At 40.8% G+C, this 25,496-nt stretch overlaps 3 protein-coding genes across 6 annotated transcripts in view; 1 reads left to right on the plus strand and 2 right to left on the minus strand.

Moving 5' to 3' along the window:
* LOC306972552 (microfibril-associated glycoprotein 4-like) overlaps nt 1–4,478 on the minus strand; it is a 39,578-nt gene extending 35,100 nt beyond the window's left edge. The window contains exon 1 of the mRNA XM_079569223.1: nt 4,431–4,478. The gene's annotated coding sequence lies outside the window, so the exon portion shown is untranslated. The remainder of the gene's footprint in view (nt 1–4,430) is intronic.
* Nucleotides 1,340–4,345, minus strand: LOC306972295 (microfibril-associated glycoprotein 4-like). The gene is made up of 6 exons (XM_079568869.1): nt 4,274–4,345; nt 4,054–4,206; nt 3,488–3,526; nt 3,328–3,424; nt 1,704–1,871; nt 1,340–1,641 (listed from the first exon to the last, which is right to left on the minus strand). The coding sequence occupies exons 1-6, from the start codon at nt 4,277–4,279 to the stop codon at nt 1,364–1,366; spliced, it is 741 nt and encodes a 246-aa protein (XP_079424995.1). The 5' UTR covers nt 4,280–4,345; the 3' UTR covers nt 1,340–1,363.
* A 6,635-nt stretch (nt 4,479–11,113) lies between the features above and the next one.
* LOC306971712 (serine/threonine-protein phosphatase 2B catalytic subunit gamma isoform-like) overlaps nt 11,114–25,496 on the plus strand; it is a 75,189-nt gene continuing 60,806 nt past the window's right edge. For 2 of the 4 annotated variants that reach the window (XM_079568072.1, XM_079568075.1), the window contains exon 1: nt 11,114–11,859. In XM_079568072.1, the coding sequence (XP_079424198.1) occupies nt 11,790–11,859 (70 nt within the window). In that variant the 5' untranslated portion in view covers nt 11,114–11,789. The remainder of the gene's footprint in view (nt 11,860–25,496) is intronic. The other 2 variants (XM_079568073.1, XM_079568074.1) reach the window with 2 other exon arrangements.

A 25,496-nucleotide genomic window follows, 5' to 3' on the forward strand; every position in this document is an offset into this window, starting at 1 on the left:
TCATGCGCCGTCACAAACTGTTGAAATGTGTTATGTTTAATGGCACAAATTACTGTGCCATTAAACACTGTAATTTGTGCCAAGAATAGTGTCCCGGACTGTTGCATGCTGTTGCGGGTCATTGGGAATCATTTAGGAATCTGAAAAAGAATCAGGCGAATGTGGTACTTATAAATATGGAATAAAATTGCTCCCATTCTTGTTTGAGTTCATGCAAATTAGCCATGTGGATTTGCAGTTTTTTTCCTTGTTTAGGCCATATTGTGTATTGCCATAATGTTTAAATAAACTGTGACTGGTGCATCCGTTTGTTTCTGATTTGTTCTGTTTAATTGGTTGGTGGGCCGGAGCTGGCCCACGGGCCGCCTATTGAGTAGGCCTGCCTTAAAACATCGAAAAACCCCAAGATTTCTGTTGATTAATCAGCTCTTACGCATCGTCGTTCTGGAGGCCGCCTATCTGCGCTGTAGGTACAGCCCATTGTTTCAAACGTTTTCCTGTCCATAAATCTCCTCCTCTTCACTCTGTTTAGAAAACTTTTGATGCATCCAAAGAAACAAATCGTATTTCCTCCTGCCTTTTCGCGCTGTATTGATTAGACGTGCACCGTCGGGAAACTGAACCATAGAACTATACACGCATGTGGCTAATTACCATAATGTAAACATAGATGCACCGCTTTTACGAAATGAATCCTGATCTTTGACTCACTCAAAGAAATAATAACTATAAATTCACAGCAAGTCATTGAGAGTCATTAGCCTCAAGTCCAAGTTAAGTCTCAGTCACAAACAGCAAGTCCAAGCTCCTCTGGTCCTCTCCACCTGGCCCCCGCTTTGCACATTCCTGCCACATTAATTGTTGATAATAAATGCTTTATGTTAGAGCTAAACCCCTGTTGCTGCGTCCACTCCACCCTTCCTGCTGCGACCAGATCCATAAGGCATGGCAGTAACACGGAGGGAGACTTATTTTTAGACTTTATTTTATTTATTTATTTGATACAGGACATACATTTGGGACAGTGCATATTAATGAACAGCTACTATAGCAGAAATGCTATAGTTCCATCTGTAGTCCATGGGCAGCCGACAAATACACAATCTACAATAACAACTAAAAGTGTTATTCAGTTACAATACACACACTTCTCAAGATCAGCTCATTAAATCAGTTGTCACTGTTTATCTTAGGTTTATGATTGATACATGATTATTTCCAGGCATTTCACACAGTGCAGACGTCAGCAATAAACTCTATCCAGGAATTGACGCTACACACAGAAGTATGATTGTTTTACTTCTCCAAAGTACATCTCGATAACTGTTGGATATGTGACTGGTGAGAAATACAGTTGTCCATGCTAAGAAAAGGTCTGGTTGCTGCAGCAGTTAAGAGGACGTGTCTGAAATCTGATAGACTTCAAAGAGTAGTCATTTCCTTTCCACGTCTCCCATATTACCCCGATAGCATAGAGGGGAGGGTGAGCGCCCCAGAGATAAACACTGTTGGCGTTGGAGTCGTGGCAGTTGGAATACCAGAAAGCTCCAAGAAACGACTGAGCGCAGTTCTCGGGCCAAATGTCCTGGTCGTTATCAAAAGTGCTGAACTTCATGTTGTTGTGAACTCTGAGACTGTCTCCTGTAGAAACACAAATAGTTGGTGTCTCGTAGCGTTACAAATAAAAATATTCATGACCTGACCTGCTCCTCCGTCAGTGAACCCAGACACTGTCAGTTTGTATCCGTCACATTCGCCTCCGACGGAGAAAGAAGAGTATCGAGCGGAGGCTTTGTTCCCCTCGAAGTCCTCCATTTTCACCAGCAGCTCCTGGGGACGTTTGGCCGTGATTTTATGGATGAAATCAAGCCCTGTAACACAATAAGCCAAACAGTTGACACTCCCAGTTTTAGTAATTTGTCCCATGACCCAAAACATTTCTCAGACACCGTTATTATGTCCCAGTTTCACACAGAATCTTTCCCAGTTGTCCAGGTTTTTGGTCAAAATGTTTACTTCCCTTGAATTGGCCATGTGAATATCAATCACAAAATTTAAGGTCACGGTGCTCAAAATGAGAGAAAACCAAAGCACCTGGAGGAAACCCATCCAGACACGGGAAGAGAAGCAAACTCCACACAGAAAAGTCGACACGTTCCGGGAATCGAACCCAGGACCTTCTTGCTGTGAGGCAAGAGCGCAAACCGCTTAGCCACATAGTAATGGGTTGCATTCATGTTGCATCAAACTATCTAGAGAACCTATAGATTTAAACCTATAGATATAAATGGCATCGCCCATATATGGTCATGTTTGGAAACAGTTAAGGGGGAAAAAAATTTGGAGAAGAATCTAAACTTTCTTTAATTATTATTATTATATAAAAACTACTTTACCAAATGCTGAACAATGAATATAGTTTTCTACTAAATAAAGATACAAAGACATGGAGAGGAGCAAAGTGGTTCAACAGCCGATAAATACTTAAATAACGGAGAATGCTAACATGATGCTACATGTTAGCATCGGGCTAATGCTAACGGTTAGCTAGCGCTTGCTACAACTGCCTTTTTTTCACTTCTACTGAACAATCTGCTGTGAGAAAATATCCATATGGGCCCGATTTACACTTTGCTTTATTTATGTGTGACAAATAAGTTGATATTCCACCAGGAAATGACTAAAGGGAGTGAAAAATTGTGTTTCTCTAAAGATTCTATTTTCCCCCTCGGCGAAGCCACGCCCCCTTCTATGACGAGATGCCGTCTGTATCTATGCAGTGAGCAGCTGAAAATGTCGTGGCGGTAACTATGGCAACTGTCATAAAGCAGATTTCTAGTTTTAGTTTATTGCAAATTCCTGGGCCAATTCACATGAAACAAAAAACGGTCGCAAAGTTCAAAGTCACCTCTTCCACCACATATGAACTAAGGTCTAATTATTTCCTCATAAATGCTTCCACAAGTGGTGATAATATTCAAAAACATTTGCATGACGTTGGCCAGTACAAAGGACTTTCAGCCATTAGAATAATATGACAGGTTTGTGAATCCAATCACTGTCAAATAAATGATCTTTTTAAAAAATTCTTTCAAAAACAATTTCTCTCCAATAGAGTTGTATATAGGTATAAACCAATAAAAAATTCACCTCTAGCATCTCCTTAATGCTTATTGGTGCATGTCATTCACATAAGCTGCAAACCATTCAGCATGGGAAAAGACAGTCGAGGCGTATTCACAAATTGTGTCCCAGCTATTCGTTTGGAAAATCTGGCCACCCTATTCCTGCTGAGTGACGGGATGTACCAACGCTGTTAGTTCCTACCCAGCCAGTGCTCTCCGTCAGCATCACCGAATCCAGCCACATACTGGTCCCAGCCTCTGTAGAAGTTCACCGTGCCATCCATCCTCCTCTGGAACACCTGAGGACACAAGTCTGCTTTGAACTGGTCCAAACTGGTCTAAAGTTTAGTGAAAATACTCACCGTCCAACCTCCTCCGTCTGTTTCCCTGTCACAATAGACCTGCAACACATGAGATTCTAAAAGTCAGTTTGAGGCCGACGCATCAGCAAATGTGCAACAGCTTTAACCCCTAAGCATCATGACAAAACATGCCAAAGTGACCAGTACTGGCTTTGTCAAAAAGCAAAATGTAGAGACCCGCATTTGGAACGGTGGTTTTCTCATTGGTTCTGCTTCACTGTAAGGTCCAATTTGACAACCACAGGGCACATACATGTCCCAGGGAGGAAGTGTTTTTTAGAAAGATCATGGCGAGAGTCATGTGGCCGCTCTTTACCGTCTTCTCAGTCTTATCTCCCAGCTGAAGGGGAAGAAAGGTATTTGTCTTATTCCATTTTGATGGTTTATGGTAGAGTCTAATATTGTTCATTATGATTTTAGCTCTTACGGTGATAACGTGATACACTGTGGAAATAAAGAAGAGAGAAATAAACGGTTCCACTTGTACGCTTCATTAACTCAGCTAGGCCGCTCCAATGAGACTTTACACCAAGAGATACCAGGCCTTTCCTGTGTCCCTGACGTACCTGGACAGAGAATCTCTCGCTGAACGGGTAGATGGAGTAGACTCCGCTGGCGCTGCTCGGGTTTTCTTTAAAGACGTCGCTGCAGTCGACGGGTTTGACCTCCGCTCTGCAGCAGCTCAACAGAGGAGCCAGAAACAGGAGCAGCACCACAGGCTGAAACAACACAGCCCTTTGACTCTCACTGCTGCAGAAACAGTTCAAACTATTCTTTTGTGCTCACCGTCATTGTGGATCCCGATGAAACGGCTCACTTAAGTCTCTCAGAGCAGTGAGCAATGTCGAGACAAATCTGAAAGAGAATTAGAACTGTTTGTGTGAGTCTTACGCCGTAATAGAGTAGATCTTTTCATCCAAGCAACTGGAAGAGAAGTTCTTACCTGTTCTTCACCTCCACGCTTCTGCAGCTCTCCACAACTCTCTGTCCCTTATATACACGCCACAGGCTCTGTGTGCCAGCGAACACTTCGATCTTTGGTCCTGTCTGAAAAGCCAATCAGAATCACTGTGTATCTTTATGCAATAACAGCTGGAAGGTGAGTCTATTTGCCATTCATACAAACACCATCATTGTGGATGAAAGGACTCGCTGAAGCCTCTGGCAGCAGAATCTGAAAATCTGAAAGAGAATGAGATGTGTTTTACTCACTTATTGCAAAGACTTTGTATCTTATTCCTTAAAGGAGTAGATTTCTAAAAGAGCTGCGTACCTTTTGTTTACCTTGAAGGTTTTGGGGCTCTCTGCCTCTAATATAAGAAACCACTGACTCTGTGTGCCACAAAACACTGAAAACCCAACCAGAATCACTGCGTACTTAAATGGAATATTTGCTAGAAGGTAGTGCAAGTTCATTTGTAACAGCTGCTGCGACTAGTGAATTTCTCAACTGTGAGATTAAAAGGTCTCGCGCTATCTTTTCTTTGTCGAGCAGAATCAGCACAAACTCTATTTCGCTCATATCCACTTTACTCTCTGAATTTTAACCACCAGTTGACAACATCTGGTGGGACGGAAACATTTTCTGTTGGGTCTTTGCCAAAAAGTTTTGTTCTCAAAGTTTGTCTTTTCACTCAGTGGGTTTTTGTCGTTTTTGGTGCCAGAGAAGGAGGACAGTGGAGACCTGGGGACTATGATCCGTCTGCTGCTTCATTGTTGAGTCTTGGACATTTGGACGTTACATTTGTCTGTTTTTGCTGTTGCTGTTTGCTTACAGTTTATTCTTTATCTACCAAGTTTTGTGTTTTATGTTCACATGAGACCGGACCAGGTTCACCCTGTCACCTGTGAGGATTGTGTGAGTGGCATTTTGGGAGAGGATGGGGACATGGACACAGTGGGGCAAGGTCGGTGCCTGTAATGCACTTTCAAATATGTAAAGTCTTTTAAAACCATTTCAAACTTCATTTTATATGGTGAAAGGGTCACGTCGGAGCGGAGGATGATCCGGGTGAGGGGTGTTCTGTGGCTGCTTTGGAGACACAGCTGCCCCCACCGTCCGAGCCGTCCCCCAGACCCTGCGGCCTTCACCCTGAAGCAACAGTGCGCCTGGGAGTGGGCGAGTGGTCAAAGCGGCGGGGATCCAGCTGTTACTTGCGAAGTGACTCAAATCACTCAGAAATGTGATGGAAGAAATGGCTACACAAGGTCATTTTAAAAAGTGAACTTTGTTTCATTCTTGACAAATACGCCAGATAACATCCTGAAGGCCTCCTGGCGCACTGGGGGAGCATTGTCTGACTTGTGGTGAGGAGCTGCCTGTGGGTCCGGGGCCATTGGACATGGGCACGTTGTGGAGCACCCGTCAGACCATGATCATCTTGCATGCTTTGGCAGGGTGGCACAAAAGCTTCCCTCCAGAAGAGTCGAGGCAACGCAGTGTAGATTTATGCATTCAAATTATGCACATGTGTGTAATGTGTGGACCACGTTATACTGTACTTGGGGTGAGGCATCACTGACGTAGGGGGCACCCACTGTCTCCTAAACATGGAGTGTATAAAAACCGGGAAACCCGGAAAGCCTGCCTAGTATTATTACCCGATAGCCTTCCACCACGGTCTGCACCAGCCTGCAGTTTATTTCTCACACTATAAAAGTATGAATGAATCATGGGTCGAGCCAGGCTACCGTACAACTATATTTGTAAAGTGCATGTGAGCGTCACAAATCACTTGTACATTTAATATGCACATGTTTTCTGTTGACATAAACACATTTGTTTACTGATCGTGCCCAATGTGGCAAAAGGTAGGCCTATAAGCTATATGCTGCTCATTCTTATAATTCCATCCAACGCCTGGCATTATGGCTGACAGAGACGGTTGTGATATTCCTGACCTATAGGAACACATAATGTAGCCCCTTAAACGCCCTGGACCCTGATGTTTGATTATGCACAATGTGAGGGAGCATGGGAGTTTCAAATTGTTAGTTGTTGTCCAGATTCATTCATAGCCAGTGTTGGTCAAGTTACTTTAAAACTGTTATGTATTCTATATTAGTGGTTACAGCTTTAAAATGCAATATGTTTGCATTACATATTGCTATTTCAAAAATGTAGCTGAGTTGCACTACTGTGAGTAAAATATATACTGAAAAGAGCAATCATGCCACCGAGCAAAAATGCAGTCAAAGATTTCCTTTTTTTTTTAAATTTCGCTTTCCTCATTATTTTGGCATTTTTCCATTCATACATTTAAATGTGCTTGTAACTCGAGTTACTTGAATAGTACTGTCTAATATTACCGTATTTTGTGTAAGTAATAAGTCATATTCTTTGGTTACTGAAAAAAGTTATATAGTTTTGTAGCTTGTTACTTTTGTAATACGTAAAGCCCACACTGTTCATGTAGCTACTATTTTCTTTCGGGTGTGACTTCAATGTAAACGCAGCAGAAAAAATATATCTGTTGGACCTTTAACAACACTTCCATCTAGCGTCAAACTGCTGTATCTGCAATTCCCTGTCGATGTGTCACAGTGATTTGTGTCAGTCGCTTCATTTGAAGCAATTTATTGAGTAAGCATTAAATTAAAACGGTGTCATTTTGACTATAATTAGAATAAATCAGTACAATGATCAAAGCTCGTGTTTGAAAGTCATGTAAAACGTAATAAATAGGCTGTTTTTTGTGATGGGCTGACGACACGTGGTTAACGCCTCTCAGGGTCACGTGGTGCGTTTCCATAGTCACGTCACCTCAGCTCCTCGATGTTCTCCTGGGCTCTAAAATCCAGGCGTTTCGCTCAGAGGCAAGTTTTAAAGTCCCACCTCAGTCTATCAGCTGTTCATGAATCTGAGAGCTTACAAGAGGGCGAACGCAGGAAATCCCAATTCTAATTCTCAAAATTTCGCAAAAAAACAATGGACTTGGCAAAACTCATTTTGTGTAATTTTCAGGTTTTGGGCTAAATTGGTCTCTTAATTTATGAACTTTTACCTGGAAACAACAACAACAAAAAACACCTATTATTACTATATTCACAATAAAATGTTTACTTTTTGCGCTGATTCAATGTTTTGGGAAATTGGAAGTTTAATTTTTCTGACATTGGTGTGACTCGCCACTAGAGGGTGGTATTGCAGCAATGTCTGTTCCCCAGCATGAGGACCAAAGAGAAGACCCTTCCTCATCTCATATATAAATGTAGACTATATATGAATGTGTAGGATGAAACATTGAAACATCCAAGATCCATAAGTTCATCAAAGACAAGGCTCCAACAAATGACGTGCTCGGTGAATGTGGGGCACAGAAGATGAGGTGCTGGAGGTCCCGTCATGGGAGGACAAGCCCCTACATGGGATGTACCACCGAAACATAACGGAAGTGGTGGATATCAAAAAACCTTACCAATGGCTAGACAGAGCTGGACTGAAGCACAGCACAGAAGCTCATCATGGCTGCACAGGAGCAGGCCTTGAGCACCAGAGCAATAGAGGCCCAGATCTACCACACCAGACAAGACCCCAGGTGTAGACTGTGCAAAGAGGCCAATGAGACAATCCAGCACATAACTGCAGGGTGTAAGATGCTGGCAGGGAAAGCTTACATGGAGCGCCATAACCAAGTGGCTGGTATAGTGTACAGGAACATCTGTGCAGAGCATGGGCTGGAAACCTTGGCGCCAAGATCCTGTGGGACTTCCAGACACAGACGGACAGAATGGCAATGAACCATCCGGACATTGTGGTGGTGGACAAAGAGCAGAGGAAAGCCGTTGTGGTCGACATAGCAATACCAAGCAGCTGCACCATCAGGAAAAAGGAACACGAGAAACTAGAGAAATACCAGGTGCTCAGGGAAGAGCTGGAAAAGGTCTGGAGGGTGAAGGCATCAGTGGTGCCCGTGGTCGTTGGGGCACTCGGGGCAGTGACCCCCAAACTGGAGGAGTGGCTCCAGCAGATCCCAGGAAATACATCAGACATCTTGGTCCAGAAAAGTGCAGTTCTAGGAACAGCAAAGATACTGAGCAGAACCCTCAAGCTCCCAGGCCGAGAAGACCCGAGCTTTATATGAAGCAAAAATAGGATTCTCTTTGTGTTGCTCATTTGGTGTCGCTGGTACACTTTCAAATTGTATTTAGTTACAGAATACTGAATGCTTGCCATAAAGTGTATTTTGTAATGTATTCCGTTACTTTGTCTATAATCAGAGTGTTGTATTCTACTTAGAATACTTTTAGAATACTTTCACATAGATTGTCATTATATTTATGTATAATTATGGCATATAATTACAAAGATGAAGACTACAATTGTTGGTACACCTGTTATAAACTCACTTACCATTAATTAGGAACTCAAAGGCTCTCTTGGCAGATGCACAGGAGCAGCAGATCACATTCTAAATGAAAGTGTAACTTCACCAGAATGGGCCATATGCACAGTGACCCCATGTGATTTTTGCCTGGACAGTAAACCAGACGCTGTCCTTCCTGTCCGTTATCTCTTCCCATTAACTAGCTCAAGATTTGGTAAAGGACAGCGAGTAAAAGTTCGGATGTGACTGGAGCAGGTTAAAAAATATTACGTGAGACGTAACGACTTCACTGGAGGAAACCTCCGTGTTCATAACGGTGGATGTTTTTGTCTTGAAGCTAACGCGGCTAACAAAATAAAAAATAAAACTAGCGCAAAGTTTTGAACGAGCCTGCGCAAAAAAGAATCGTCCTGTTAGTAGTTTAAATAATATTTACTTGTTTACATGTTATATTATCATTTTTCAACACTAGCCTTTAGCGCTAAGATAAAAGCTCCGCCCCTTACGACAGTTGGCGTTTCCTTTGGGGCTGGATTCACAGCGAACATGATGTTTGTAATGCGTTGCTCTGACTGACTCGTTGTCCTTAACCAGATCCTGAGCTATCTCTACATTTGTCTGGGAACCTGCTAATTGTGAACGTAAACGATCAGCGACAGGAAGTCCAGCGTCTGGCTGACTGTCCAGGCAGACGTCACATGGGGAAACTGTGCATATTCACCTTATTCCGCCCCGCCCACTTTTGCCACTTTTTGCGTTGTCTCGGCACCTCGTTTTCCTAACACTTCCGGTCGAGCCCGAAGCCCGTTCATTTTAACGGAGAACGAGGGAAAATATTCTCCGCTCAAATCTGATGTTTAGTCGATTGATTTGTGTAAAATGTCCGATGTTCATTTGCACCAACATGTCAACACTGCCCCGTTTCTCTGTGCGGCCTGAAAACGGCTTTGTTTTCGTGTAGTGACTGATTTTATACGGACTTCTCCAGCCCCATGTTAACACATAGGAGAAAAGGGGCGGGCACAGTTCATGGCGGCGCCCACGCGAACGTCCGGAATAAGGTGAATAGCCTATACAGTTACTCAAAATGACTATTCTAAGTACATGTATTTAGTTACTCCCCAACACTGCACGGTTGTCAATGTTTTCAATAATAATAATAATAATAATAATAATAACAATAATAATAATAATAATAATAATACAAAATAATAATAATAATAATAATAATGATAATAATAATAATAATACAAAATAATAATAATAATGATAATAATAATAATACAACATAATAATAATAATAATAATACAAAATAATAATAATAATAATAATAATAATAATAATGATAATAATAATAATAATACAAAATAATAATAATAATGATCATAATAATAATACAACATAATAATAATAATAATAATAATACAAAATAATAATAATAATAATAATAATAATGATAATAATAATAATAATACAAAATAATAATAATAATGATAATAATAATAATACAACATAATAATAATAATAATAATAATACAAAATAATAATAATAATAATAATAATACAAAATAATAATAATAATAATAATAATACAAAATAATAATAATAATAATAATACAAAATAATAATAATAATAATAATAATAATAATAATGATAATAATAATAATAATACAAAATAATAATAATAATGATCATAATAATAATACAACATAATAATAATAATAATAATAATACAAAATAATAATAATAATAATAATAATAATGATAATAATAATAATAATACAAAATAATAATAATAATGATAATAATAATAATACAACATAATAATAATAATAATAATAATACAAAATAATAATAATAATAATAATAATACAACATAATAATAATAATAATAATAATACAAAATAATAATAATAATAATAATACAAAATGATAATAATAATAATACAAAATAATAATAATAATAATAATAATAATACAAAATAATAATAATAATAATGATAATAATAATAATAATACAAAATGATAATAATAATAATACAAAACAATAATAATAATACAAAATAATAATGATAATAATAATAATAATAATAATAATAAGAAGAAGAAGAAGAAGAGCCGTTCCTCAAGCGCCGTAGCCACACACACGCGCGCACACGTGAAATGTTCCGCAGCGTGACTTTTCCTCTAACGCTCAGTCAGACCTCGCGTGTATCCATAGCGACGTCCTCACTAAGCCCCGCCCACGGACGAAATGCCTGGAGTTTACAGCGCGCTCGCCTCCTTTGCCTCCTCTCACTCCCCCGGCCCCGTCCCTCTCCCTCTCTCTTCCTCTCAGATTAGAGACTTTAATCCCGGAGGAGGGCTGTCAAGACGCTGCCCGCTCCGGCACCTCGACTGGAACTCTCCGCTTTCTCTCAAACAAGGGATATTTTTGATACATTTTCCACGTTTGGAATCCACGATGAACCTCGCGTCTTGCTCTGCAGCCCTTCCTCTGCTGCCAATTTGCCAAAACATGTTAGCCCCGGCTAACTAGCCGCGTAATAGTTAGTAAATCGGATTAGCCGCAAACGACAGCCTCCCACGGGAGTCATATCCAGGTATTATTTGTTTTCCTTCTATTTCCTCAGCCACAAGCCCCGTCTGCTTCCTCTGATGTCAGCAATACCTCATGATTTCTTCCATTACTGCCCACCCGAAAGCTAGCAAGGTATTTTGAAGCCACTGTTGTCTGTCGTGGTGCTGCTTGGAGGCTAATCTTTTATTATTATTGTTTTTTTTATTATTTTTTTTGGCCATTTTCTTGGATGTACAACACGAAAGAAAGCCGTGTCTCCCGAAGCTGCCCGAAGTGGGGACTGAACTGATGTCGAGGCCGTGTGAGCTGGCCAAAAGGACCTAGAGGCTAGAGACAAAGATCAAGAAAACGAGAAGAATCTACAGCTTGATCACAGCAAAGGAGAAGCCAAGATGTCAGGGAAGGACAAGGAGAAGGAGAAGGAGAAGGAGAAGCAGTCCACAACAGAGCGGCTGGTAAAAGGTAACAGTCTCCCCAATTCAAACACTTGTGGCTTCTTCTTCTTCTCGCCGTCCCCATGACTGTGTTGACTTTCTCTGGCCAAAAGGCTAGTTGAGACTTCGGGGGAGCTTAGCTAGAGCTGCCTGTAATAGTCTTGAGTCAAGGGTAATTTGGGTTTACAGAAAGCCACAGCGAGCAGAGTGCGGCGGAGGGATGAGGCCACCATAATAACAGAAAATCACGGCTGAATCGACTGTTTCGAAATGGGTGAAGTCATTTATGCAACAAGTGTCATGATAAAGGAGGGAGAGACAGAAAGGAGAGTCATCCCTCTGAAACACTAGCTGTGGATTTCTGACAATAAATGTGGGATTAATGCACTGAGTTTCTATTATTTTGTGTTTAGTACAGAGTCGAGGAGTGAAAATGCCCAAATTGCCTTTATTTTGGAGAGACAAAATCCGATTTTCCAGACTGAGACGTGTTCTTACCTGAGCTTAGACGAGTTGATGCTGTCTGGTCTTTGTGCCTGTGGAAGAGCGCGGTAGCTTCCAACTTCACCCCCCGTTTGGAGCTATAGGAATATACTGGGAGAGGCCAAATGTCTAACAACATCTTTGGTCTTTGTGCGTGCGCTCAGTCACGCACAGAGACCAGACAGGTACGCATCAACTCGTCTAAGCTCAGGTAAGAACATGTCTCAGTATGGACGAATGGTGGCCTGTTCCTTTAACAACTTACCACCCGCCTAAACCAAATGCATTCTGTCCTCTTTGGTTATTATATAGGCCTGTGTAGCACCGCAATTGAAAGACCCACAAAACTGATCATCTTCCTCGCGTTGTTGCTGTGTGTTGTGTGCTGTTGTTGTTGTTTTTTTTTCAATTTTGGTCACATTTTTGTTGAGTTTTTAAAAAAAAATTGTTGAATTTTTGTCAAATTTTTGTCATATTTTTGTTGATTTTTTGTTGAATTTTTGATGAATTTTTGTCACATTTTTGTTGATTTTTTGTTGATTTTTTGATGAATTTTTGTCACATTTTTGTTGAATTTTTGATGATTTTTTGTCACATTTTTGTTGAATTTTTGTCACATTTTTGTCAAAAAATGTGTTGAATTTTTGATGATTTTTTGTCAAATTTTTGTTGAATTTTTTGTCACATTTTTGTTGAATTTTTTGATGAATTTTTGTTGAATTTTTGTCACATTTTTGATGATTTTTTGTCACATTTTTGTTGAATGTTTTGTCACATTTTTGCTGAATTTTTTGCTGAATTTTTGTTGAATTTTTGTCACATTTTTGTTGAATTTTTGATTAATTTTTGTCACATTTTTGTTGAATTTTTGTCACATTTTTGCTGAATTTTTTGCTGAATTTTTGTTGAATTTTTGTCACATTTTTGTTGAATTTTTGATTAATTTTTGTCACATTTTTGTTGAATTTTTGTCACATTTTTGTTATATTTTTGTTGAATTTTTGATGATTTTTTGTTGAATTTGTGTTGAATTTTTGTCACATTTTTGTGGAATTTTTGTCACATTTTTGTTATATTTTTGTTGAATTTTTGATGATTTTTTGTCACATTTTTGTTGAATGTTTTGTCACATTTTTGCTGAATTTTTTGATGTATTTTTGTTGAATTTTTGTCACATTTTTGTTGAATTTTTGATGAATTTTTGTCACATTTTTGTTGAATTTTTGTCACATTTTTGTTATATTTTTGTTGAATTTTTGATGATTTTTTGTCACATTTTTGTTGAATTTTTTGTCACATTTTTTTTAGAATTTTTTGATGAATTTTTGATGAATTTTTGTTGAATTGGTGTTGAATTTTTGTCACATTTTTGTCACATTTTTGTTGCGTTTACATCCTTGTTTTCTTCTCATTTTTGTAGCTGTTTTGGGGCTTTTTTCCAAGAAGCTTTTTGATGGGATCCGTTCAGGTGCGAGTTAAGAGGTTAAAGGTGCCGGGGAAAAAATAGATATTTGTGCATCATTTACCTTTTTGGGACTCAATGGCTTCATGGGTGGTTATCATGGCACCTTTACTTTCCATCACGGAGAGCTATACAACGCTTCTGGATCAATTTTTTGGTAGGTTTTCTGGTGAGAGTTAAGCGCTTTATTTGTAATTTTACAGTTGTTAAAACTAAATTGTGTTTCGATGAGCGAGCCGCTACTGTGGGCCGACCTGACCAGCATGTTTTTGGAGGTAAGGGAAATTGTGGCACCTGGAGGAAACCTGGCTGCCTGCCTTCAGTGCTCCTCTGTCCCTCTGAAATGGTGCACCGCCTCCTGGGTTTGTTCCTGTTTTTCAGAGCGTGGTGTCCTGCACTGGTCAGCTCCTCCACCTCCTCCTTCCTCTTCCTCCTGAGCAGCTCCCTCCGCCCCACAACAGTCTTTCACCACCATCTTTTCCTGTATCTCCTCCACTGTGCTGCAGGTGTGGGGGGCTCTTGGTGCCTCTTAAGTATTTCAGAAAACGACATTTGTAGGTCTTTACTGCAGTCACCCATTCACTCTCTCATTCATACACCAAGTACTCAGACCCTGGAGGCAAGGAGGGTGAAGTGTCTGGCCCAAGGACACAACGACAGTGTGCGCCTGTCAGACGACCCGCTCTACCGTCCGCTTTCACTTGTCTCTATCTCGGATCATGACAAACGGTGATCAATATTGTACGAGGAGTGGAGAGGGAACAGCGGATAAAACGATCTCTTCAGAGTGACACATGGCACAGACTCTTAAGGCGAGACTGCGGGTGAAAGTATTGATTTTTCACGCAGTGGTCGAAGTGGAGATTTTTAGCAGAAGCAAAGAAAGCAAAGAAATGTATCGCACATGCGCACTGGGTACAAAACGTTCTCAAACGTCTCAAGATCAGGTTTTTTTTCTACTCTTGCATTGACCCCTCCACTTCAGTAGTTCCTCCAGACTCCAAACTTTGCAGGCTTGGGCTTAACAATATTTCTAAGGTTTATTTTTTCAGAGGGATTTTAATATCTAATTCCCAGCCAGAGGGCTACTACGAAGCTGGTTGAACTGATTAGTTCCTCTAACCCGGGTTGACAAACCCTGACATGGAGCTTTTGGATAAGTGGTACTGTACTGTACTGTTGCTGGTCAGTTTAGTTAACCCTTTGGGTTTCAGATTTAAAAAAGAATAAAGTTAAAAAGAAACAGTACTACAACAAGGGCTCGACGATCTGGACAGTCATATCCCGATATATTTAGGATGAACATCGATATACGATATATATACCGGTATTTCTTCCGCAAAGTGAGAGCTGTGAAATGAAATGTTAAGTCAAAGCCAAAGCCAAATACGAGTAGTTTTATTGAAAACTCACTATAAATGGTATGGTGCACATTTAAATAAAAAAAGATCTTAACAAAAATAAAATAGGTCAATCTTTTTCTGAGGGCAGCATAACAAAATAAAGTGCTCAGTTTAAGATAAACATTTTTCCAGTAAAGTCACTGGTCGCATTTTTGGGGATTTTGCCGCTCGAAGGCAAGTTTATCTGTAAAGCACAATTCACACACAAGGCAATTCAAAGTGCTTCACAGTTGCATACAATTATTAAAAAGCAGAAACAATCAATCCATAAAACATCAACATAAAAAATTGATTAACATTGACAAGGACAAGATCATGAATTCCTTCGCAGGGTGGCTGGGCGCACCCTCCGAGATCGGGTGAGGAGCTCAGTTACCCGGGAGGAGCTCGGAGTAGAGTCGCTGCTCCTTCACGTCGAAAGGAGCAGCTGAGTTGGCTCGGGCATCTGTTCCGGATGCCTCCTGGTCGCCTCCCGTGGGAGGTGTTCCAGGCATGTCCTAGTGGGACAAGGCCTCGTGGAAGACCCAGGACACGGTGGTGGGACTATGTCTCCGAGCTGGCCTGGTGTCGCCTCGGGGTCCCCCCAGAACAGCTGGAGGAGGTGTGTGTGGACCGGGAAGTCTGTGCATCTCTGCTGAGACTGCTGCCCCCGCGACCCGGCCCCGGATAAAGCGGAAGAAAATGGATGGAAGGATGGATTTGACAGTAAAAAGCAAGAATGCAGATAAAATACTTTCACTTATCAAATGTGAGGGTAAAAAGAACTGTTTTCAGCCTGGATTTGAACATTGTCAGAATTGAGGCCTGTCTCACATCCTCGTGAAGACTGGTACAGATTTTAGCTGCATGAAACTGAAACGCAGCCTCACCGTGTTTATTATTGACTCTGGGAACCACCAGGAGACCCCTCCCTGAAGTTCTCAGGGCCCGAGATGGTTCATACGGCTGTATCAGAGATGTAATTTGGTGCTAAACCATGAAAAGGCTTGTTTAAATTCTATTCTCTGAGCAACAGGAAGCCAGTGCAGAGACCGGAGCACTGGACAAAGGGTTAACTATGGGTTTCTCTCAAGATTTGTGAGACGTTCATGTGAAGCAGGAGGGTCAGTTCATCTGAAAATCAGAATCACTCAATTTTTATACTAAATTATTACAACTAGTGTCGTCACGATACTAAAATTTCAAACTTGATTTCGATACTGAAAATAAAAGTCGATTCTTGATACTGATTTGGATACCAGAGTAAAAAAAAAAAAACTTTTAAATATCATATTTGCTATAGGAAACTCTTGTCTCTTTCCTTCTGTATTGTCTACATTGCTGAATACTCAACATTATAATAGTTTATGCAGATTTACCATGTTCGTGAGACATTTAGTAATAAAGGGTCTAATTTGTTTTCTCTGATCTCTTTGTTATCGCGATTTAACCTGTGTTTACAGACTGGATTTGGCCCATGACACATTTAGGAGCAGAACAGTACATTCATTCAAAGCACAATGTTAAAACTGGCCTTTTAAAATTCATAGTATATTCATGAGTTAAGTACAGATAGGTAGCATGTAACTATACACTTGACATTGGTGAAATTTCCATCCATCCATCCATTTTCTTCCGCTTTATCCGGGGCCGGGTCGCGGGGGCAGCAGTCTCAGCAGAGATGCCCAAACTTCCCGATCCACACACACCTCCTCCAGCTGTTCTGACCCCGAGGCGACACCAGGCCAGCTCGGAGACATAGTCCCACCACCGTGTCCTGGGTCTTCCACGAGGCCTTGTCCCACTAGGACATGCCTGGAACACCTCCCGCGGGAGGCGACCAGGAGGCATCCGGAACAGATGCCCGAGCCACCTCAGCTGGTGAAATTTCATTTTGTTCAATTTTTTTAGGAGAGAAAGCGGCTTAATAGCCAATGCTAACTGATGCATGTAAACCAATGGACGCCGCAAAGCTAACATTAGCCGCCATAGCAAATTCTACAGTTTCTATAAAAACGCCTACTCCTTTCAACCTGGTGCTTCCCCAGTAATGAGATTCTACACTTCGACAATGGATGCATTTAGTTTTAGAGTTTTACTCAGGGTCTAAGTGAGTGCTTTTTAGCTCTAATTTGAGTTTTAATGGTAGCGCAGCAGGTTCCTTCCTGTGCTCTGGGAGCGAGCAGGAGGAGGGGGGGCTACTCTGGAGGAAACACAGAAAGTATCGAAACCTGCTCAAATGAATATCTAGCTTCGACACCACTTTTAGCATCGATTTAGTATTGATGAATGGATTATTTCTTTTTGACAACCGACAACCCTGATTACAACAAAAAAATGCATCACACATACTATTATGTGGATGAGAAATAAGCCCTTTTATGTAGTCATATAAAATCTTGCCTGGCCTGCCAAAATACATGCTTTTTCATAGATATTTCAAAGACATATAGTCTGGGAGTAAGCATGGTCTCAATGGTTTCCTGGTGGGCGTGATTGACAGACGGCATCAACCAATCAGAGCAAGGCTAGATACAGTACATCGCTGTAACAAGCGGCAGGAAGGCTTTCCAAAAACGTCCTTATTTACGAGGAACGCTTCGAACGCTCTTTCTTGCTTCGGTTTTAGGGATTACATTTTTTTTAAAATGATTTAAAGGGGGGGTGTTATGAAAAATCGACTTTTTCAAGCTTTACATCATGTTATTATGTCATTCCCTCATTAAAAACATGCCTGAAGTGTTGCCTTGGCACATTCATGTATCTTTGAGTAATCTGTAAAAACTCTGATGGCGGCCATTTTAGGGATAGGTTTGCCTGAGTCCTCCTAGGAACGCCCCCACCTCCTGGAGACGCCTCCGAGCTTTCGTCACCAGCCGAGTAACCAACCACTGCTCCTCAGCAGAGCCCCCTCCCCACTGATGCCACAGACAGCGTGCGGAGGGGGCGTGTCGGAAAGGCTCAGAGGTTCTTAAAGAGACAGAGGCCTATTTCAAGACATTCACTACAGCCATTTTGAGAGAGACATTTTATACAAGGCAGTTATTCTAATTTACTGCATTTACAGACCAACAGAAGGTTTTGTCATCATTGTAGTGTGATATAGACTGGTGCTATGGGACTGAAAAAAGCATAATACCCCCTCTTTAAAACAGACGAAAGAGCAGAAGAAAACATCGTATCACTCGCCGCACACTCCATCTCTATTGTTTTGGTAGAGTGTGGTGACGGCTTCCGCCTCTTGGGGGAATGAAGTCCCGCCTCTTGGTTCGTGGTTGGACCGATGTGGGTAAAATCGTGAAATGATCGGCTGCGAGGAGCTGTCCAGACGGTTCTTCTTTTGAACAGAAAGGAGGAGTGTCTGGCAGGCCAGGCAATATAAAATCGGCGTCACCCGCATGTGCTGTAAAAGTTACAACACGACGTCGCTACTTTATAAAATCCACGACCGCTTTGAAATACAGCACTTCTTTCTCCGCCGCTCCTCTTCCCTCTCTTTGCCCCTCACTCTTCGTTTGTACGATAAAGCTGAGGAATCTCTCCTGATTGGTCAACGAGCCGTCTTCTTATCTAAGCTGGAACTAAACCTGGTCCAGAGCAGGCTCTGAGCTAAGGGCATGTTTCCATGGAGATCTACCCTGCTCTACTTGTCCAGCTTTGTAGTACGGCAAAATCAGGGTTAACGCTAACTTTACCTCGCTAACCCTCGTAGGCTAACCCTTCGTAGCTAATTCTTCTGATTTACTGAACACAGATTCTTTTCATTTATGACTATCTTTTATGTCAAAATCTCTGGTCTGATAGAAATTTCAATGTAAAACTATCCAATTTGATTATTATGCTGCAGTTCATATCTGTCTGTAAAGATGTAGCCTTCAGTTCTATTTATCCCCTGTTCATTCCCATTCATTCCCAATTGGGCATTTTTAAAGCCTGTAATCGATCGCCGGACCCGTCTTCCCTCAAAGTGTTTTCATCAGGGCGCCGTTTATGTGTTTGTGTTTATGTGGGTCAGTTAAGGCTATTTATAAAAATCCAACTTCTTGTGTTCAAGTAAATGACCACTTAACTGACTGGTTCCCGACACCTTACGGCGTGAAACAGGGTGATGTTCTGTCTCCCACATTATTTGCCATATACATTAATGATTTAGTAAATGAAGTTAAAGAGGCAGATGTGGGCATTAATGTGGGAGACTTGAAACTTTGTATTCTGTTGTATGCAGACGACATTGTACTATTAGCCGAAAAGGAATCAGATCTTCAGAAAATGTTGAATATTGTTCATGCTTGGTGCAACAAAATGAGACTGATGATAAATTGTGATAAAACTCAAGTTATGCATTTTAGATCACGTACCCATGCGTTATCAGACGCTAAATTCTGTTTTGGCACTACAGTTCTTTCTTTTGCTAAAAAGTACAAATATCTTGGATTTAATGTAGATGAACATCTCACATTTGACGAAGGGATCAAATCACTGTCTGAATCTGCAGGTCGAGCTCTCGGCGCTGTTATAAATAAAGTGAAGGCGTGTCGTGATCTTGGTTATAAGACCTACACTGAGCTGTACAGATCTTGTGTTTGTCCTGTATTGGATTATGGTGCTGGGGTTTGGGGTTACTGTAAACAAACCCATAGTGAAAAAATTCAATGCAGAGCTCTAAGGTACTTTCTAGGTGTTCACAAAAACACCCCTAAGCTCGCTCTGTACGGGGACATGGGTTGGGAACCATGTGAAGTGAGGCGTGTTTGTGACATGGTACGGTTATGGAATAGGTTTATCAACATGTCTGACACAAGACTGTCCAAACACATCTTTAAATGGGACCTGTCTAATAGATACATTTGGAGTGTGCAGATGGAGAACATTTTTGGTGATGCTGATCTCCAATTTATTTTTAGAAACAAGTTAAGATGTAACGTTGGAGAAATTAAAAAAGTTTACTTTGAAAAATATAGACTTAAATGGTTAAATGACGTCTTGTTTAAGCCAAAGTTGAGAACTTATATTTTGATTAAAGATAATTTTGGTCCTGAGCCCTATGTGACCATGAACCTATCCAGAGGTCAGAGGTCAGTCTGTGCTCGGCTGAGGTCCGGGACTCTGCCCCTGGCTCTGGAGACGGGACGATTTCACTCGGTCCCAGAGGAGGAGCGGACTTGTTGTTTGTGTCAGTTAAATGATATTGAAAGTGAATTACATTTTGTGTTTTATTGTCCTTTGTATTATGAACCGAGAAGGCAATTATTTTGTAAACTGTCTGATGTTGCTGTACATTTGTTTGAAATCTCCGATGAGGAAAGGCTTAAGTTCTTGTTCAAGTATAAGCCATTTCATTTGTCTAAGTTTTTGTTAAGCGCTTGGCTTACGCGGAAGAGGACACTCTTTGTTTAATGTTTTTCCGACGTCTGCCTGCATTTTTGTGTCTTATAAGCCCATGCGGGCTGGGCACCTTTGGGTGCAAGACACCAAATAAGAAATAAACTAAACTAAACTAAACTGTTTGCATGCCGTTTGCTGAAAGTGGAAGCTTGTCACAACATGCTGAGCTTCCCAAATAACTGTTGTTAGGCCTCGTTTGTGCATGATTTGTTTGTTTAAGCCACATTTTATCCCGTTTATTTCCCCCTCGTCCCATTGCCTGATCCGGGGCTGGTGAAGCGGCCCCTGTGACATTTAGGCCAGTTGAAATCCTAATTGGTGCACAGGAATACACAAGGTCTTCTCCGGTTACCGCTTTGACCAGATGGATTCCTTCACACTCTATTGTCGGCCGCAGTTGTTGTGCCTGCATAAATCATCGAGATACATTCAGCTCCAGCGCAAACGCCGGCCTTAAAGGAGCAGCGCTCGCTTCGGCGCGGGGTTCTCAGACAGAATACACATACTTCTGGTCAAATATTACCCCAATAAGCCAAACAATGACTCAAGTTAACCCCTTAACTCCCACCTGAACCGAGCACATTTTCTCCAGTTTGGCTTCACCCCAATCCAAAAGCTTCTGGAAAAAAGGTGGGAAAATAGCGACAGAACTGAGACGAAAACAATGATGAAGATGTGACAAAAAAGTGAGGAAACTTTGACAAGAAAGTGACGAAGAAATGGCAAAAATGTGACCAAAAAAACAAACAAAAAAATGATGAAAAAATGACCAAAAAATGATGAAAAAATGACCAAAAAAAATGACAAAAATTTGACCAAAAAATTACCAAAAAATGACAAAAAAGTGACGAAGAAATGACAAAAATGTGACAAAAAATAACCAAAAAATAACAAAAAATGACCAAAAAAAATTGCCAAAAATTTGACAAAAAAAATGACCAAAAAATGACAAAAAATGACTAAAAAATGATTAAAAAATGGACCAAAAAGTTACAAAATGAGTTGAATAAAAAAGATGGAAAAAAATGTGATGACGTGAGGAAAAAGATCCATTTAGATGAGTTTTGTAGATCTTAGCTTTCAAATGAGGCGTTACACTGGCCTGCAGGACTTGGGTAAAGCTGAACTGGGGAAAATGCTCTCGGTTCAGGCGGGAGTTAAGAGGTTAAAGTACTGTATTGATGTTGATCGATTGAGATATTTTGCTTGTTTTCCCACCAGAGTTTTATTTAAAGTTTTGTCTTTCATGCAACCCTAGATGTGAGATTTAGGGTGATGGAGCTGTTGTATTCGTCACAGTAAACATTTGAATAGTTTCTATAAGTAGCTTTTGTATTGCCACTGATCAGTGCTCACATTTTGCTGAAAGGGGAACAGAAGTTTAGAAGCCTCTGTAAAAATGTAAAAAAAAAAAGAAAAGCAAACTGGTATTATTTCATGCCACTGGGATGATTTTTTCTGTTCCCTTCGCATTTCATGTGCTAATGGAAAAATGCTTTAGTCCGACATAAATAAACAGCTCTGTGTGATGATGATGTTGTCAGGGTTAGGCTCGGTTTGCTTGGGCAGGTGTGAAGGCTGGCCAGCAGGGGGCAGGTGTGATGGAGATCTCTCAATAGAGGATTAGTTTAGAAAGCATATTTAAATAATTCATACTTTTTTAACTGTCCAAAGAAAATATTTAACATCGTTTTTTCTAAAGGTCCTATATCATGCTATTTTAGCCGTTCCAAAGTTAAGTATAGGCATTTATATGATATATTGTACCTCTACCACTATTGAGCACTCATTTTTGTGATAAATATAAGTGTTTTCTGGAGGTATTTTTCGAACCCGGAAGACACAACGCTTCGATTCAGTTAACTCCGCCCCCTCTCTCCGCACATACTTTACCGTAATATAAATAAACAGCAATAAGTGAAGATACTTCACAATGCAGTTATAAGGAGTTGACATCTGCAACACAGCTTCATAAATGGCTAACACACATGCTAATATGCTAACACACAAGCTAATACGCGCTTGGACTGACTCACTGCTCTGGTCCATCGCTGTTTACATTATGGGACTCGCGTTGGTTATAAAAGTTAATCCACTTTGATTCAGGTGAAGGTTCACCAAACATCCATCAGAGACAGTCACAGAAAAACAACCAGAATAAGTTGCAACGAGCTCCATCTTCACAGCTGCAGCGCAAACATGACTGATCTGTTCAGACGCTCAGGGTTTGTTTTGGCCACAGCTGACCTGGAAGCACCTCGGGCACATCCTTTTTTTTTTTTTTTTTTCTTTTTTTTTTTTTCTCTTTGCATCTCTCTTACGACAGAAATAATGAAAAAGCTGTTTTACAAATTAAAATCCGGCCGTAAGCATAGAATTAAGACATTGCATTACAGACGTCGAGCACTTCCGTTCCGCTGTTACGACACAACTGAACACTCAGTCGTTCACCAGGAGAGGGAGGAGCAGCTGCTCAGAGAGCAGGATTCAGGAGGATTACTGAGAGCTGAGTGAATGAAGCCACAAACCACTCTGGGGGTGTTTTTGATAAGGAAATAGCATAACAACATGGCTAAAAGCTCTAAAAAGTCGATTTTGCATGATATAGGACCTTTAATATACAGTATGTATATAGATAAATGAAATGTATATGTATTTTTAAAAAGGCAACACATCATGGTTTGAATAATCTTGATTTCAAGAATGACTAAAATAATTGTGATCATTTACATTAAACAACTCACATAAAGTGAGCGGATCATGCGTTACAAATATGTTTTTCATAACCTAAAACACAAACACTTGGCCACTCCAGCAGCGGCTAGTTCATTTGGATACTTTAGGTAGTTCTATCATAGTTTCTGTCCCAGCCTTGTTAGCAACAGCATGCTAATGCTAGCCGCAGCATTTAGGTTAAAACTCGGTGGTTGAATTCGCCAGCTTCAAAATGACATACAGAATGCCCATATTCGCTTAGATTTAGTTGGTTAAAAGTTGTGTTTTAAAGCAGTGAAAGCTGAAAATGGATTTCGATTCAGTATTTGATATTTGTTGCCGATACCCAATATTTATACAGTATTAGCTCTAATATCCAATGATGATGATGTGAAATGTACCTAAAAACTAATCCCTATCAAGAATTAGCATGTTCGAAGTGTGTTAGCAAGTTAATTTACGTGTTCCCTCTCTCATAGTTTAAACCAATAAAACAAACAGTTACAGTGCCTTTAAATACGCCTCAGGCTCACGACCCACTGGAAACTGTCCCTGACACACTTTTGTGGTATGGGAAACTTGGGCACCTCGAGGAAACCTACAGACAAATGTACAACATGGTAATGTCACAGGTTTAGGTCATTGCAATTGGGTTTGACAGGTTTGACAGGGAATATCGTTCAAAAGTTCATTTATTTCTGATGACTTATTTATTTTTTCAGAATATTAGCATTTCACATGTGTTTTTTTTTTTCAAGCTGAGCCATAATAATAAAATTCTAACAAATCATGGCTATACATAACTCACTTTGCATGTAATGAGTCTATCAGTTTCACAGTTTAAGTTGAATAACAGAAATGAATGCACTTTTTAACGATATTCTAATTTTCCGAGTTTCACCTGTTTGTAAATATGGTGAGGTGAGAGCACATACATGGTGTAACCAATAAAGAATACTGTAGAAAACATATATTAAATCCAATTTATTAGGCCTAAATTCAATTAGAGTCCATAAATGACTGTACATCATTTATGTTAAAACGGTACCATTAAAAGTCACAAGAGTGAGCTGGTCCCTTGTGCTTTGTTCTGAGGCGACTGGGGAGGCTAACGGGGCAGTGTCATTGTGGCGGCTGGTTCCCTGTTTCTCAGCCCGGTTCCATGAGGCTTGTCCAGCTCATTGCCCCTCAAAGCTTTGTCACCCAAACTCCACACTAAAAAACCCAGGACCTTCTCGCTGTGGGGTGTGAGCACTGTGCCACTGTGCTGCCCATCGGCGTCGACAATGACCGACTCTATCGCCAACAAGAAGTCCCGGATATTTAAATTTGGGAGTAATCCGCACAGATAATGAGAGCAATCTGAAGTGGCACACTGCTCCCCATTCATCTCTGCCCAGCCACGACTTTGCAATTCAATCCGCCTCCATTGTCGCCGCGCCCGTCTCCCAAACAATGGCGGGCATGTTCCAGAGGCCTGTCCCGCGCTGCCCCTTGGCCTTGCCCCGCGCAGCAGCGTGGCAGACAGCGGCACCTTTGTCCAAGGCCGCCCGGCGGTGGCGGGGCGTCTGTTGCGGAGCCAGACGGGACGATTGGCGCGGGGTGTCGGGGGAGAGTGGGGTGTCAGAGCGCAGCAGCCGGGCGGTTCGAGGACTTCATCAAACATTCATGCTAATTAGGCCGGTGATGAAGGCTGGTGATGAGGCGCGGGGTAGTCTCATGTGGAGGCTGTATTTTTAACTAAACATTTTTCTTGTCACGGTTCAGACGGAGCGAGTCACGACTCTCTTAGGACGGCAGAGGCGATGAGAATTTAGGACTGGTTCTAGCAAATGACTTCACTGTGCTTCTCGGATCAGATTAGTTTGAACTCCGTCACGCTTGTGCAGACGTCAACAAAATGCAGTTTATCATCAGAAGTGCAATAAAACCCAGTGTGTAGTAGGCCGTTTACAACATGTAGCATGATCAGGATTCAATGCAATATGCAGATTGTTGCATTTTTACAGTTAATTGCTAGAAAAGTACAATGTCAAGTGAATGAGATAAAGTAGGATTTAAATGTTTTATTTTGTCTTAGTTGTGTCGGGCCAGACGATATGGCAAAATACAGGGATACACCGATACCACTTTTTCTAAAATCGGTACGAGTGTGAGTACTTTGATTTGAGTGCCGAATATTGATATGTGCAAACCATTATAGTAAAGTATGTAGATGTTTTAAAGGATCTATATCAT

The sequence above is a fragment of the Gobius niger genome (genome assembly GCF_951799975.1).
Source record: "Gobius niger genome assembly, chromosome: 1".
In the NCBI taxonomy this organism is placed as follows: Eukaryota; Metazoa; Chordata; class Actinopteri; order Gobiiformes; family Gobiidae; genus Gobius; species Gobius niger.